Below are 17,326 nucleotides of genomic sequence, written 5' to 3' on the forward strand. Positions count from 1 at the left end.
AGTTAAGACAGAGAAATAATTTCAATAGCAGAAATAAAATTCATTATTTGCAGATGATTATTTGCAGTTTCTTCTATTAAAAAATTCAAGAATAACTATGATAAGAATGTTATACAAAAATCAACTTCAAACCTACATATCAATAAAATACACAAAAAGGTAATTTTACATAAAATATTCTTTACAGTAGGAACCAAAACTATAAGGTTTCTAGGAATAGATCTAACAAAAATGTGCAACACACTGATGGCAAAGCATTTATAACTTTAGTGAGCCACATGAGAACTGAGACCACCTGCATTCACATGGTATAACTATCAGAACAGAGAAATGAGGCCCACTTACCTGAACATGACTTGACCATGAATTTAAGGAAATTCTTGCCCCCCAAAATTATGTTACAAACCAGTAAATAACCATCATTTGCTTCAGGACATTCCCATAAGTCATTTACCTGAAAGCAGTCTGCTCAATTATCAATCAACTTCCTTCTCGAAACAATAGATTCTTAATCTGGGCAAACAATTCCCTTCTCAGGACAGATCATTGAAATGGACAAATCCTTCCTTATCAAATAAACTGTTCACTTGTCAAGACTTGCTTTAAGACCCCAATCTTTGTGTCCATTAATCCTAAACTTTTTTTTTAAATTTTTATTTATTTATTTATTTGACAGACAGAGATCATAAGCAGGCAGAGAGGCAGCAGAGAGGAGGAAGCAGGCTCCCTGCTGAGCAGAGAGCCTGACACGGGGCTGGATCCCAGGACCCTGAGATCATGACCTGAGCCGAAGGCAGTGGCTTAACCCACTGAGCCACCCAGGTGCCCCAATCCTAAACTTTTATATCACAAACTTTGTCAATTAGATTCCCTCAGTAAAAGCCCTACCTTGAAACACTGGAGTTCAGACCCCAAAACCCTATAAGTACCTGCCCTTAACCCTCCCCTTTCAGAGACACTACTCCAACTGTCAAGGTGATGGCTTTCCCTTACTGCACTATGTCACAAACCCAGTTTTGCTTGGTATCAACAGACTATTCAGTTATTGTGCTGGACTTCTGGTGATTTGGCAGTAGACAATCCTAGAAGCCCATTAAGATATTAATAGATATACCCTTGCTACCACAGTGAAGACCTTCAATATAGAAACTTTATTTTTCTGAGACTTCTCAAGCTTCCCTCCTGGGAGTTTCTCTGACCACATAGTGAGGTGAGTGAATCTTGGTGTTGAGGCTGGGCTCTGACTTCCTTTTGCTCAACTTCCCAAATGCTTGCTTTGTCTTCAAGGAATGCAGAACCTTTAGTAATCTTTTCATTATGTGATCAGGTCTGAAAACTCATATCCCCAGTGGAAGTCTGTCTTTCATTAACAATACTTATATGTCTCTATCTTTTTCATTTCTTTTTGTGAGTCTTTAAGAGGAAGGTCATGGGAAAATGAACAAAACATTAAGCTACTAAATCCATCCTCCAGTCAGGCCCATGGGTGAACAGGCCACATCACAATCCTTTTTTTACTATAAAACTGACCTGTGTCACTTGTCAAAATATCATGAAAATGTCTTTAGGTTTTTTTTCTTGTTTTCTCCTTGGGAAAACATACCTTTAGGAGAAATTGCTCCCATACCTTCCATCTTCCTAGAACTATGGATGTGTCAGGTCTCCCATTGGAGACAACAAGGGGCCGGAGGCACAAAGTATGCAAGCAACCCACTGGCCAATATTGCCAGACTCCTGTGTTTGCCTCCCTTTAGGTCTGTAGCCCCTCCAAGTTAGATTCAAGTTGTTTTCGTGTATTTACACTATAATTTTAACCATACAGTTACTGTTGTAAGCATCATAATTTCAGCAATGTCTATGCAAAGAAATCCTTCTGCTATCAGGATGGCAAGCCTGGCAGGATTCAGCATTGCTGCAGATTGACAATTGCTCTTTACCTTCTAGTTCTTCCTTTTCCAAGTATCCCATTTTCTCAGCTATCCTGTTCCTACTCTAACAGAGTATATTAGAAATGGGGTTCAGGTAGGGTGGGAATATGAGAGAGGGGAAAGAGTATGTCAACTCACAGGTCACCCAATGCAGGTCTGATGGACTGGCCCTCCATCACCCAAAGATCCTGGCCTTCAAGCTAGACTCAAGTAATTGCATGGAAGCTCCCCCCGGCCAAGGTTTTATTTATTTATTTGAGAGAGTGAGAAGGGGAGAGAGCATGACAGGGGAGAGGTAAGAGGGAGAAACGAACTCCCTCCTGAGCAGGGAGCCAGATGCAGGACTCGATCCCCGGACTCCAGGATCATGACTTGAGCCAAAGGCAGATGCTTAACCAACGGAGCCACACAGGTGGTCTTTCTTGAGGAGGACATGAGTATGTTCTATGTGAGGGAAGAAAGGTATGCAGAGATATTTTGTGTCCAGGGGGGCAGACTGTCAGAAACGGTTAGCTGTCCCCTAAAATTTGTGTTCCCTCTTATGTGGTTGGTATAAGATGAACGGGATCAGCGGCCTAACCAGGTTTCTACTTGCTGGCCACTCTTCCTCCTGTGCTTCTAGATATGTGACCAGTTCTTGTCAATGGAATATAAGATGTGACTTAGGTCACAGCCAGGCTTTTAAGAAACAGATGCACTGTGTTGTTAATGACAAATACACTTACATTTCATTAAGACACTGAAATAGTAAAGTTTCAGAACTTCTAGCATTACATTGAATGAGTTAAAAATCCAGAAGTAGAAATACAGACATGACCTGGAGAAGGATAGTGATGACACCATGGGAACAGTGTGTAAGTTCAGGAGCAGCAGGAACAACTAAGTGGTAGGGAATAAAAAATCCAAGCGGAAAACTCTGACCTTGATGTGATATTTATTCATAAATTCAAACAATATGTAAGTGTCCACCAGACACCTATATGCCTGATAGCAAGTGAGGATAAAATGAACAAAACATTACACTTACTTTCAGGGGTTTAGGAAGATACATTAAATCCATATTCTTCTAAGTCCAAGAGGCACCCAGTGTAATAAAGCGATGCTTAGGCATTCGAGGATGCTAAGAGTGATGTAAGGCTACTCGAAATCAACCATATATTCCACACATATATCATAACTTTGCCTAAAGCCAGGTCTGCTTCTCCACTTCCACTAAGGTGGTTTCCTATCCCTTTCAAAGAAATATAAGAACTTTCCGGCTTGAGAGTTCTCATAAAATTCATTTTCCCCAAATAGTTTAGAAGTAATGGATAAAGAAGTGGAAGCAATGTTCATTTGAATGTCTAGCAGTAAAAAGAAGGAGAAAGAGAGGATGATAAAGATAGGGCGATGCAGACTGAGAGGTATGCTCTTTTTCAGGAGCTCTGTAGAATTTGTTTTCTGTCATTTAAGATGGGAATAAAAATTATTGTTTAATTATAAGGCTACATGTAATCCAGTGATATAATCCATATGAAAAGCTTTAAAACTGGAACCCATTATATACATTTAACTTGATTTTTATTATTATGTTTGTGGTCAAAAGAGATGGAGCCAATAAATAAATAAAGGCAAAGAAGGTGTTAATGTTATTAAGAAGGCAGAGTAGAAGGAAAAAGAAAGTGGAAATTAACAGAAAGACTGAAGTAGAGATGAAGATAATGGAGGATAATTCCATCCACAACTGACTTATATGTTCTCTGACAAAGTAGAATATGACATTATGTATGGAAAATGAGAAGGAGAAGAAGTAGAACTTAGGTTGGACTGTGTGTTACAGAATCAACAAGAGAACAAAATGATCAATAGCACTGAAGGCAAATTTGAAGCTAGAAAGGATATCTTTATCAAGACCCAGGTAAAATGGGTTCTATTAATCCTTTCAGAAATACTCTGTTATTAGATTTATATCCATTCATTTACTCATACACTGATTACATATGTCATCGTTGATTTTTTCAACCTTCACTCCCAAAGTCCCTGCAATGGACTAAACTGTGTCTCTGGATAATTCATATGTTGAAGTCCTAACTCCCACTTAACTGCATTTGGAGTAAGGATTTAAGGTTAAATGAGGTCTTTGGGGTGAGGTCCTAATCTGAAAGGGTTACTGTTCTTAGATACCAGAGCTTGCACTCTCATGCACTCCTGTCTCTCTGCCATGTAGGACATGGTGAAAAGGCAGCTGTCTGCAAGCTAGGAAGAGAGCTGTCACCAGGTACCAAACTGGCTGGCACCCTGATCTTGTACTTCATAGCCTCCAGAATTGTGATAAAATAAATTTCTCTTATTTAAATCACCCAGTCTATGATATATATTATGGTAGCCCAAACTAAGACAGTTCTCATTTAAAAACAAATATTTTGTATTGCCTTCATTTATATCTTGAAATGAAATGTATCAAAAATCAACAAATTGTCTTAACTGTAGTATAAAGAGAAATTAATGGAACATGACCTAAAATATGTACTTTAATACATAAATGCTCAAGCATGACTATTCTAGAAAACATAGTGGATGCTTACAGTCACTTACATAAATAGTTTGGAGTTTTAAAATGTAAGAAGATCATAAGCCATTCCATACAAGAAAACCAGGAAAATAAATGAGCTGCCCTATACTTCATCACAGTGTAATACTATACCACATATTTTTAACAAAACAAAGGTATAAGCTTTATAAAATACTTGTATCCCTATAATATGTATCTCAAAACAATGTAAAGGTACCTGTGTTTTATGTAGAGTTAGAATTGTTCTAATAACTATGAACATGTTTTTCACCTCCATTATGGTTGGTGAGACAGCTAAAAACCATGTGGGACATAAAAATTCCTCACCGTTTGGCATTGTCCCACTATTACAGAATATCTAGCATCCCTTATTATTAAATATCAAGAGTACTTCCCCTAAATTACTGTAATAATGGTACCTGTTAAATGCCACCTTGACAATCTCCACTGAGATGGTACACTCTACTGAGTGGTACAATCTCCACTGAGAACCCATATACTAAATGAATGCCTACGACACAGGCATATTGGAACTACATTGGAGAGAAGAAGTCAATGATTCAGGGGAGTAATGGTAGAAGTGAAAAGAATATGGGGTTATGTACATTGGGGAGGGTATGTGCTTTGGTGAGTGCTGTGAAGTGTGTAAACCTGGCGATTCACACACCTGTACCCCTGGGGATAAAAATATATGTTTATAAAAAATAAAAAATTAAAAAAAAAGAAGTGAAAAGAATACAAGCATTTATGAGAACAGTTGGGTTGTAAGGCTTCCAAGGTAAAGAGAGTTGAGTTTGGTCAAAAGAATAGATAATGATCAAACAGCTACAAATCTTAAAAGGGGAGGCAGCAGATATAGAGATAAGAAGATGTAAGAAAAATAGAAAAGTAAGGATGTTAAAAAGCCTTTATCCCTCAGTACTACCCTCTACTCAAACGAAACTACTTGTTTCTCTTTTCTCTTTTCTCCCAGGACCCTGTATATATATATAAATCCTAAGACTTTTTTACATTGCTTTCTTTCTCTTGTCTATGCAAAATATATTTCTGAACAGGATTCAAGCAAAGTCCTTTTCCAGAAATTTTTTTGTAAGCACTCCCACCTTTATGACTTTTTTTTACTTGTAGAAATCCTAGTGTTCTATTCCCTGAATATTTATTAGCCAGCTACTATGTGCCTATAAGAACGTTCATTCTTTCCATAGAGAAGCTAGCAGTCTTCAATGCTATATATGCATTTCAATGAAAATCTACCCCTTGAATATAAAAATAATCCTGTGAGTTTACTTACCACCTACTGCTTTAACAAGGATAGTGTGAATGATCAACTTCACTCTAACCCTAAAAGTGAAGAATCCAGAAATGATAGTGGGAGACAATTAAAGTTCAGTTCTTTCAAAGAATTCAAGTGGGAAAGAAGATTGTACACTTATCTTTAAATGGACCAGCCAACATAGAGCTGGATTACAGTCACTCTAATAAGATAAAGATTAGTAGCTTATAAACTTTATCCCTGTCTCTCCATTCTGTATTTTTATATATTTGGTTTACTTGTTTTCTCTTAACAACCCACTCAGGGCACCTGGGTGGCCCAGTTGGTTAAGCGTATGACTCTTGGTTTTGGCTCAGGTCATGCTGGGGTTGGGCTCTACACTCAAGGCAGTCTGTCTGAGATTCTCTCTCCCTTTCCCCTACCCCTCCCACTTGTTCTATCTTTCTCTCTCTCTTAAATAAATCTTAAAAAAAAATTGTTCAATACACATATATTAGGAATCCACACCATATATCAGCTAATATTCTAGGTACTAGCAATTATCAATAAGCAGATCAGTAAGGTCCCTACCACCCTGGAACTTAGAGATTAGGAAAACAAACATATTTTAAACAAAGATGCAAATAAAGATGAAAATAAATACATGATTATAAAAATCATGAAGCATAACTTGAGGGAAATGTACAAAGACAGGCTTATCCTTTAGGTAGACCAAATGAGGGTGGCTACCCTGCAAGATAAGGAATATTATGCTTTTTGACCTATGTGTGTACACATGCATATATATTACACACACCAGTGTGCTTGTATGTGTGTGTGTGTGTGTGTGTGTGTAATACATTCCACATAATAGGACAGATCTGCAACAGGTGAATTATGCCAAGCACACACTCTTGCAGCAGCAGCCTTAAACAAGGGCACAGCCATATACACACACTATGCAAGAGACAGTTCCACCAATACCAATGCTATACTCATAGTCTATGCTAGTGGTTCTCAAACGCCAATCCTTGGATAGATGGCAAGAGAGCTGCATCAGAATCACCTGGAAATGTGTTAAAAATTTAAAAATTCCAGTCTCCTTTCTCAACAATTTCAATTTAGTACCTGGAATGAATTTTTTAAAAAGTTCCACCTAGATGATTCTGATACTCTGTTAGATTTGAGTTCTCAGTCATACATTGCCTTGATTCATTACTTAACTGTCCCATACTTCCTTTATCATGCCCAAAAGCATGGCAAAGTACTCAAACTATGCTGTTCTGTGCTAGTAAACACAGAATAGATTGTCTTCAAGTAAATAAGCAAAGGTATTACAAGGAAAGCTATGATTTTGTTTTTGTTTTGTTTTCTCAAATACACTGACACACCTTATCAAAAAGCTTTCACTTAGGAACAGAAAAGACAAACTCTGAGATGATACTTATCAAAATGGAGGACACAAACTATTAGTGGTATGGCACATAATTTATTATGGTATCCAAAGTGATTTTAGATGATATACAGGATTATTTTACATGGCACATGGACATAGACTAAATAACACTGAATTACAAAAGAAAACCGATATTATCTTTTCAATTCTCTTTCAGTCAGAAACCTTCAGTTAGCTATTGGTATGTTTCCTACACCTCTCTATCGTTGCTTATCTCATTTTAAGAAATAGAGAGCATGCCTCAGAGCTTTTGGAAAACAACCTAGCCAGAACTTTGTAACATTGTTTTGTTTATCTAGCCAGAACTTTGTAACATTGTTTTGTTTTCACTGTATCCTTTTGAGCAATCATCCATTTAAAGCATAAGATACTGATTTTTCATTTATAGTAGTGAGGTAAATAAAAAGTGAATTTAAAGAAAACAGCACAAATTACATGCAGATATTCTAAAAATTATAAGGATGGTCTATGAATGAAGTTGAGAAATAGTACTGTGCAAGTTATTACTAAAAGTAGCCACCAATTTCTCTGGTCTATGTCTCTCTTTCACACACAAATACACAAACACATTCAAAAAGTAATTAACCTAAATGAATAATCAAAAGCCACAAATTGCTGTACAAAGACATTCAATAAGAAGTCTGTTCTATCACTTGACATTGTAGCCAAAATAATGATATTCTATGATATGACAATATTGTTTGTCCATTTTCTTGACTAAATGATTAAAATAATCTCTGACCATATATATAAGAAATGTACATTTATGTGCATTATGGCTTTTATGTGAAAGCCAGGACAATTATCATTCTGTGATTTATACTTACATACCTTATAATCCTTGGGTCTGTAGCAGCCAAGATGAGCATGATCTGAAAAAGGATGTACAAAAGAATTAAATTATAGATATTTCATATCAAAAAGAAGAAAATTTGGTTTCATCTTTGATTTTTGCTACAATTTCTATGTTTATTTGTTTATAATTTCTTTGATTTCTATGATTATAATTTCATACAGCAGTATTCAAAAGTATCTTAAAATCCTTCAACAATGCCATATGAGTAAAGATGATACACAGTAAGCTAAAATCTGTATCCATTCTTCAGTAATTAGGTGATTACACAAATACTATTTTCATTGGAGTTAGAGATATCAGAATATAGACCAGAATAATTTTTTTGTTGTTAAATCAATTCACCTACATGGAATGGATAATCTTTAGTAGATAAACCAGTTTATGATGAAATATAATTTGAATATATGTATTTGATAGGTATTGCCAAACTGCAAGTGTTCCCATTCTTGGGAGTCTACACTACAGTCAAGTGAGTATAATGGCAAGAGGACCAGCTTTAGAGTGTGGTAGCACAAGTGCACAGACCTTGTGACAAATACATCCATAATACAGTTCAGTCACTAGCACCTCCTATATAACTTTGAACTTATTATTTAACCTTTCTAAGTCTCATATTCATCTGTCTCATGTATTTCTTTCATAAATTGTTTTAAATACTATATCGAGTATTACATGTGAGGCAATAAAATAAATAAAATAAATAAACTAACTTCATCATCAACATCGTTAGTCTCAAGTTCTAAGTCAAACAAGCCTAAATGCAATTTCTGATTCCACCAATTATCAAATATATTACTTTGGTCAAGTTATATAAGTAATCCGTGTTTCATTCCTCATTTTAAAAGTATGAAGACAATGCCTACTTTGCCTCGGAGAGTCATAGTAATGATTAAATTATACCGCTTATGAAAGTTCCTAGCACAGTATCTCTAACAAAGTGGATCATAAAACTATTCTAACTCTCTCCTGGGATAAAGACCACTATATTGCAGATGCGGGTTTTGGGTTTTCCTCATTACTTAAAGAAGTCAACACTTAAGTATTATAATCTCTGTATATTGACATTCAAGCAAATCAGAACCATAATTTGCAATTCCACTTCCTTACACATTCTAGTCAAAAGCATTCTAACATTCTATATTTTATTTTACCAAACCACCTTATTAAACAAAAAAAAGAAATGATTATATATAGAGAGACCTAGGATAGTCAATAGTCAGTCAATTAAATAGCTTTCTTTTAAGGCACAAGATCTTGTTTGTTTACCAAGTGTCTTTTTTTTTAATTTTAATTTTTTATTTTTTATAAACATATATTTTTATCCCCAGGGGTACAGGTGTGTGAATCGCCAGGTTTACACACTTCACAGCACTCACCAAAGCACATACCCTCCCCAATGTCCATAACCCCACCCCCCTTCTCCCAACCCCCCTCCCCCCAGCAACCCTCAATTTGTTTTGTGAGATTAAGAGTTACTTATGGTTTGTCTCCCTCCCAATCCCATCTGGTTTCATTTATTTTTCTCCTACCCACTTAAGCCCTCATGTTGCATCACTACTTCCTCATATCAGGGAGATCATATGATAGTTGTCTTTCTCTGCTTGACTTATTTTGCTAAGCACGATACGCTCTAGTTCCATCCAGTTGTCGCAAATGGCAAGATTTCATTTCTTTTGATGGCTGCATAGTATTCCATTGTGTATATATACCACCTCTTCTTTATCCATTCATCTGTTGATGGACATCTAGGTTCTTTCCATAGTTTGGCTATTGTGGACATTGCTGCTATAAACATTCGGGTGCACGTGCCCCTTCGGATCACTACATTTCTATCTTTAGAGTCAATACCCAGTAGTGTGATTGCTGGGTCATAGGGCAGTTCCATTTTCAACATTTTGAGGAACCTCCATGCTGTTTTCCAGAGTGGTTGCACCAGCTGGCATTCCCACCAACAGTGTAGGAGAGTTCCCTTTTCTCCGCATCCTCGCCAGCGTCTGTCATTTCCTGACTTGTTGATTTTAGCCATTCTGACTGGTGTGAGGTGATATCTCATTGTGGTTTTGATTTGTATTTCCCTGATGCAGAATGATATGGAGCACTTTTTCATGTGTCTGTTGGCCATCTGGATGTCTTTGCAGAAATGTCTGTTCATGTCCTCTGCCCATTTCTTGATTGGATTATTTGTTCTTTGGGTGTTGAGTTTGCTAAGTTCTTTATAGATTTTGGACACTAGTCCTTTATCTGATATGTCATTTGCAAATATCTTCTCGCATTCTGTCAGTTGTCTTTTGGTTTTGTTCACTGTTTCCTTTGCTGTGCAAAAGCTTTTGATCTTGATAAAATCCCAATAGTTCATTTTTGCCCTTGTTTCCCTTGCCTTTGGCGATGTTCCTAGGAAGATGTTGCTGCAGCTGAGGTCGAAGAGGTTGCTGCCTGTGTTCTCCTCAAGGATTTTGATGGATTCCTTTCTCACATTGAGGTCCTTCATCCATTTTGAGTCTATTTGTTTACCAAGTGTCTTGAACCATTACAGTGACTAGCTGAAACATTAATGTCTTGCACACAAGGCCAACTTTACGCTTTAAGTCAGTAAGACTCAACTTACTTCAAGTGCTTTTCAAAATTAAAAATAAAAATAGATCCCAGCTCAACTTCTCTTCCATAAAGTCTAATAATGTATAGCTGGCCACAGCAGCAGAAATAAAAGAATGATATGGACATAATGAACCTAATTCTCCACACGTGCTAACTTTGAAAATTAAGGTAATAATTTCTGTACTTGGTATATATCCTTTCTGGCAGCTAATGTAATATTAAAATTATCAGTATATTAAAACTCCAGTATGTCTTCTGCTTTCCACAAACCATTTATAAATCTACCCTAACAGAGACAGATTTATAATTTTCTTTTATTTTTAGAGATCCAGCTGTTAACTGAGGTTCCGGACGCTTGCACTTCATCACCTTTACTGATAATTACCCACTAACCTCACACTAACTGTATTCTAAAAGCAGGAGATAAAGGAGATAAAAGTCATGGCCCATGCTTGTGAAATGCTTGTAATTTACCTTGGTTAAGTTACACAAAGTTGAATAACAGCAGCATAAAAGAAGAGGCTAAGCGAGAATGGTACAGGCAATTAATGTTATTTTAAAAAGTCATATCAGAGATTAATCTCTCAAGGTTGAAGGCAATCAGAGAAAACTTCCTAAGGAGGAGAAAGCTAACCTGAGCATTAATGGATGGGTCACACTTAAGAGAAGTATGAAGAACAATCTGAGGGGTTTGAAGTGGCGGGGGGTGGGAGGTAGTGGGTATTATAGAGGGCACAGATTGCATGGAGCACTGGGTGTGGTGCAAAAATAATGAATACTGTTATGCTGAAAATAAATAAAAAATAAATTTAAAAAAAAGAGAGAAATATGAAGAAAAATTAGAGCTAATTCAGACTGTGCATGTATATATGTGTTTGTGACCTTGATCACCTTTGACTTTACTTCTTTAAACCTCATGTTTCTTGATCTGTAAAATGGAGATAAATAATAGTATCTAAAATTCTTTTTTTTTTTCTTAAAGATTTTATTTATTTATTTGACACAGAGAGAGAAAGAGAGATCACAAATAGTCAGAGGCAGGCAGAGAGAAAGGGAAGCAGGCTCCCCACCGAGCAGAGAGCCCAATGTGGGACTTGATCCCAGGACCCTGAGATCATGACCTGAGCTGAAGGCAGAGGCTTTAACCCACTGAGCCACCCAGGCGCCTATAAAATTCTTGATTATTGTTAAGTAACCAATGAATATTAGTACTTAGAATCAAGGCCAGCAGAAAACACATTCAATAAATGTTAGCTATTACCTGGTTCTCTAATAACCTCATGAAATAGAATAGGTGTTATGAATTGAATGTTGGTCTCCTCCCAAAATTCCTATGTTGAAGTCCTAACTCCCATAGTGATGGGACATTTGAGTAGTAATCAGGATTAGATGAGGTCATGCAGGCAGGACCCTCATGATGGAAAGAGCATCTTTCTAAGAAAAGACAGCAGACAGCTTGCACATGAATATGTGCTCACACACTCTCCCTCTCTCTCTAAAGCTGTGTATACAAAGATGAGGTCATGTGAGCATACAGGGAGATGGCAGCTTTCTACAACTCAAGAGAGGAGATCTTAGAATGAAACCTACTTTGCTAGCACCTCGATTTGGGGCTTCCTAGCCTCTAGAATTGTGAGAAAAATAAACATCCCCTGTTTAAGTCCCCTGTCTATGGTATTTTGCTGTGGCAGCGTGAGCAGACTGGTAGAACACATAAGATGAGTAGGTATTTCTGCTTTACATTTCAGGAAGCTGACCTCCTCTATTGTCCAAAAGTAATGGAACTAAGGTCTTTGATTATTTCACACAAGAGAATCAAAATGCCTTTAGTCTCAAAAATGACATCACATTCTGGATTTGTTAACAAAATGGATGTGATATATAATCAGATTAGTCAGGTATCAAGTAGTGACTAACTGTATGTGTTAAAAACAAATGTGGTGGGGTGCCTGGGTGGCTCAGTGGGTTAAAGCCTCTTCCTTTGGCTCAGGTCATGATCCCAGGGTCCTGGGATTGAGCCCCACACATCGGGCTCTCTGCTTGGCAGAGAGCCTGCTTCCCCTTCTCTCTCTCTGCCTGCCTTTCTGCCTAGTTGTGATCTCTCTCTCTCTGTGTCAAATAAATAAATAAAATCTTGTGGGACGCCTGGGTGGCTCAGTTGGTTAAGCAGCTGCCTTCGGCTCAGGTCATGATCCCAGCGTCCTGGGATCGAGTCCCGCATCGGGCTCCTTGCTCGGCAGGGAGCCTGCTTCTCCCTCTGCCTCTGCCTGCCATTCTGTCTGCCTGTGCTTGCTCTCACCCTCTCTCTCTCTGATAAATAAATAAAATCTTAAAAAAAATTAAATAAATAAATAAATAAAATCTTGTAAAAACAAACAAACAAACAAATGTGTTAATCAGTCATCAAAATATTTCCATAGCCCCGCATCGGGCTCTTTGCTCGGCAGGGAGCCTGCTTCCTCCTCTCTCTCTGCCTGCCTCTCTGCCTACTTGTGATCTCTCTCTGTTAAATAAATAAAATCTTTAAAAAAAAAAAAAAAAAAAAAATATTTCCATAGCAACCATCTAATATAGAAACAAAGATCCACTTTGTACAAAGGTCACCATTTCTGCTGGGAGTATTCTGATAACTTAGAGCCTTTGCATCCTTCCTCTCTCCACAGTGGACCCTCACCCACCAGGCTCAAATATGACTCAGTCCTAAAGGGCCAGTCCTGACTTTAACCAAGAACGGCTTAAGAAACTTTAATCTAAAACTTAGCATCCCTGTATTAGCTCATCCTTTCTATCAAAATAATTCTTGAGCTCCATTCTGATGATTACAGCCAATATGTGTTCCCTATGAATCAATTCATATTCTGGCAACCTCTACAGTATTCCACCTGGAAGGGTACTGTTATCTTCTTTTTTTTCATGATTTCAAGGAATTGAACCCCATTCTGGTAGTGAGTGCTACTACTATTGCAAAACATCCCTACTGATGAATGTGTGTACCTACAAAACTTCAAAGAGTATTCCCCCTGGAGTCCTTTATCAGCAATTATCCTGTTACTATTTTAATGCCCACATAACATCCTAAGGTTGGCCTCTGCTCTCCTGTGAATCTTCGTGGAGCACACAGCCATGTATTTGTTATATGCCAGTCCCTGTAACTGGAAGCAAAACTAAGATGCCCAGCTTTATGAAATAAAACCAGGGTTTAATATCTCTTAGGGGATCCCACCTTCTAAAAAGGAAAGACATATAACATGTGTTTTCTGTCTCTTGATCACTTTTGATACCTTCACCAGAAACTGGTTACTCTGACCTCTGATGTTTTCATCTTTCTTATTTCTATTGCTTTCTGAAATCTCATCAGCAAAAGACTCAGACTTTCCCCATTTTTGTGTGAAGTTTAGCAAACAGCAAACTTATCAGTGGCTGAAGAATTATGATCATGAAAAGATAAACTAATGTCTAATAAGCACATGAAAAAACATTCAATTCCCTTAGTCAAATGTAAATTAAAGTTTAAATTAAAGATGTAAATTAAATTAAATTAAAATGTAATTTCATTCATTAATTAATTAAATGTAAATTTAATTAATTAAATGTAAATTAAATTAAAGATGTAAATTAAAGTGAGACAGGACTGCCTATCCACTAGAATGGTTAAAAAAAGGCAATAATAACAAGTGTTGTCAAAGATGTGGAGAAACTAGACCATCATACATTGTTGGTGGGAATGTAAAATGTCAGAGCCATGTTGGAAAACAACTGGCAATTTTTTAAAAAGTTAAATACAGATTTATCATATGAACTGGTAATTCCATTCCCAGGTATCAAAAAATAAATAAATAAAGACATGTATCTATGCAAAGACTCCAATGAAAATGCTCAAAGTAGCACCATTCATAATGGCCAAAAGTGGAAACAACCCAGGGACTCAAGGTGAGAATATAGATTTATTGCAAATGGGTATGAGAAAATTCCTTTGGATGATAAAAATATTCTTAGAATGGATTGTGGAGATTTTATAACTGTGCAAATTTATTTAAAATCATTCAGTTGTGTACTCAGAATAGGTGAATTTTATGATATATAAATTACAGCTTACTAAAGTTGATAAAAATGTTTAATTAATAATAAAAAATGAAGAAACTAAAAAAGGGATACCTAAAATGATAGTTTAGCTGCCCACTGCTCTGTGAGATGAGGCACACATTTAAATAAAAGCTGAAACAAGATATCTTGCTAGTAAGTATACATATAAAATGACTATTTGCTATTTTACTCAGAATAGTAAAATGTTACCATTTATTATCCTCTATTCCAGTAATGACATACTAGCTTTCAGAATATAATTTCCAATTTATTTTACTTTACAAACAATAACCACCAAACAAAGAGGTTAGTTGAAGCTCATAAAAAGATTACAATCTTAGGTGGAAATGAAACTCATAAAAGAATCTTCAAAATGAAGAGAATAAGAGAAGATTCCTTCAAAGAGGAGACAGAATCTAACATCTTTTCATATTCTAAGCAAATAAAAAAGGGGCCAGGATGATGCCCTCAATTTCCTCCTCAAAAATATCAATGGTCGGATAAAGCTTATAAACATTCTTGTAACGCAAGACATGCTGGATCTCTTCAAAAGGACTGCACAAATTACAATTAGAATTATATACTATGGAAATTCCAGATAAAGATAACGTGCTTGAAAAACTTGTCTTAAAAAAAAAAAAAATACATGTAAGTGGAAATAGAGTAAGTGGGAAGAGTGGTGGGAGGAAGGAAGTTGGGGCAAGAAACCCTGGACCCCAGACCAACCAGGACTGTTCTGGAACTCTCCAACAAGCCACTTAACCTGTCTAGGCCTCTGTCATTTTTCCTGATCAAATATAGTTAAATTCATCCTCATGCGATTATTATGATGACTAAAATAGTCAATGGTGGTGAAATGGTATCCTATAAAAATTTAATTTTTAGGTAGGATAATTTGGCAAGAAAAGGTTTAAGAATTTCCATTAAAGTCACTAATGAAAATTCACTCTATCATAAGAAATTCCCATATGCATTTTAATAGCTGTTGAGACCCTAAAGCACAACCACCCAATGGCTAGACAAAAAAGGCAGTCAAATGATAGGAACATTAAAGTAGAGAAATGAGATGGAAAAACTCTTTACAGTAGAAGGGCAAGTAATAAATGTACAAAGAATAAGGGAATTTTAAAAATCACTATTTGGCAAACTTTACAGCAATAAATTGTTTTAAGCAAGAATCATCAATGTATGCTAAAGGAGTCAAAGTCGAGGTGACAGGATATAATAGTCTTAAAATATCTCCCCATTAATTACAAAGGGAAGAGATAGCACCTTTATGATGCAGAAACCTAGCAGACCCCATCTTAATTAAAGAGCAAATGAGTATCACCAGTAACAAAGAAGTATCACATGCTTTCTGACATGTTGCACTGAGAGTAACACATCACATCTGTTGTATTCTGGGGGGAAATGAATAATCTAAATTAAATCATGAGGGAAAATCAAGCAAACCCAAATTGAGGGACATTCAACCGAATTAACTGGCCTATGCTCTTCAAAATCATCAGTGTCAAACACAAAGATAGATTAGGGAACTGATCCATTTTAAAGAAATCTAAAGTGTTCTGCAGTTCCTCAAGTACGAATCCTTTACCTTTAACTTGAGGAACTACAGAACACTTATTAAAGAAATTGAAGAAAACACAAAAAGATGGAAGACCATTCAATGCTCATGGATCAGAAGAATACACATTGTGGTGCAAAAACAATGAATACTGTTATGCTGAAAAGAAATAAAAAATAAATAAATTTTAAAAATATGTCTATACTGCCTAAAGCAATCTATACTTTTAATGCCATCCTGAACCAAAATTCCACTGGCATTTTTCAAAGAGCTGGAAAATACAATCATAAATTGGTATGGAACCAGAAGAGAACCTGAATTGCTAAGGAAATGTTGGAAAAGAAAAACAAAACTGGGGACATCACATTGCCGGATCTCAAGCTTTACTATGAAGCTGTGATCACCGAGACAGCATAGTACTGGCATAGAAACAGACACATAGACCAGTGAAACAGAGTAGAGAGACCAAATATGGACCCTCAACTCTATGGCCAAATAATCTTTGACAAAGTAGGAAAAAACATACAGTGGAAAAAGGATAGTCTCTTCAATAAATGGTGCTGGAAAAATTGGACAGCAATGTGTAGAAGAATGAAACTTGACCATTCTCTTACACTATACACAAAGATAAACTCGAAATGGATAAAAGACTTCAATGTGAGGCAGGAATCCATCAGAATCCTAGAGAAGAACATAGGCAGTAATCTTGAGAGCCACAGCAACTTCTTTCAAGATATGTCTCCAAAGGCAAAGGAAACAAAAGTAAAAATGAACTTTTGGGACTTCATCGAGATCAAAACCTTCTGTACAGCAAAGGAAACAGTCAACGAAACAAAGAGGTAACCCAGGGAATGGGAGAAGAGATTCACAAATGACACTATAGACAAAGGGCTGCCATCCAAGGTCTATGAACTGCTCAAACTCAACACACACACAAGGCAGATAATCATGTCAAAAAATGGGCAGAAGACATGAACAGACACTTCTCCAAAAAGACATACAACCGGCTAATAGACACATGAAAAAATGTTCATCATCACT

General features: G+C 36.5%; 1 protein-coding gene across 6 annotated transcripts in view; it reads right to left on the reverse strand.

Annotated features, from left to right (window-relative positions):
- Positions 1-17,326, reverse strand: part of SPATA6 (spermatogenesis associated 6) — a 138,350-nt gene that overhangs the window by 56,006 nt on the left and 65,018 nt on the right. For all 6 annotated transcript variants that reach the window (XM_059136284.1, XM_059136283.1, XM_059136286.1 and 3 more), the window contains one exon: positions 8,019-8,059. In XM_059136284.1, coding sequence (XP_058992267.1) covers positions 8,019-8,059 — 41 coding nt within the window. The remainder of the gene's footprint in view (positions 1-8,018; positions 8,060-17,326) is intronic.

Source organism: Mustela lutreola, chromosome 10 (assembly GCF_030435805.1).
Source record: "Mustela lutreola isolate mMusLut2 chromosome 10, mMusLut2.pri, whole genome shotgun sequence".
NCBI classification, from domain to species: Eukaryota; Metazoa; Chordata; class Mammalia; order Carnivora; family Mustelidae; genus Mustela; species Mustela lutreola.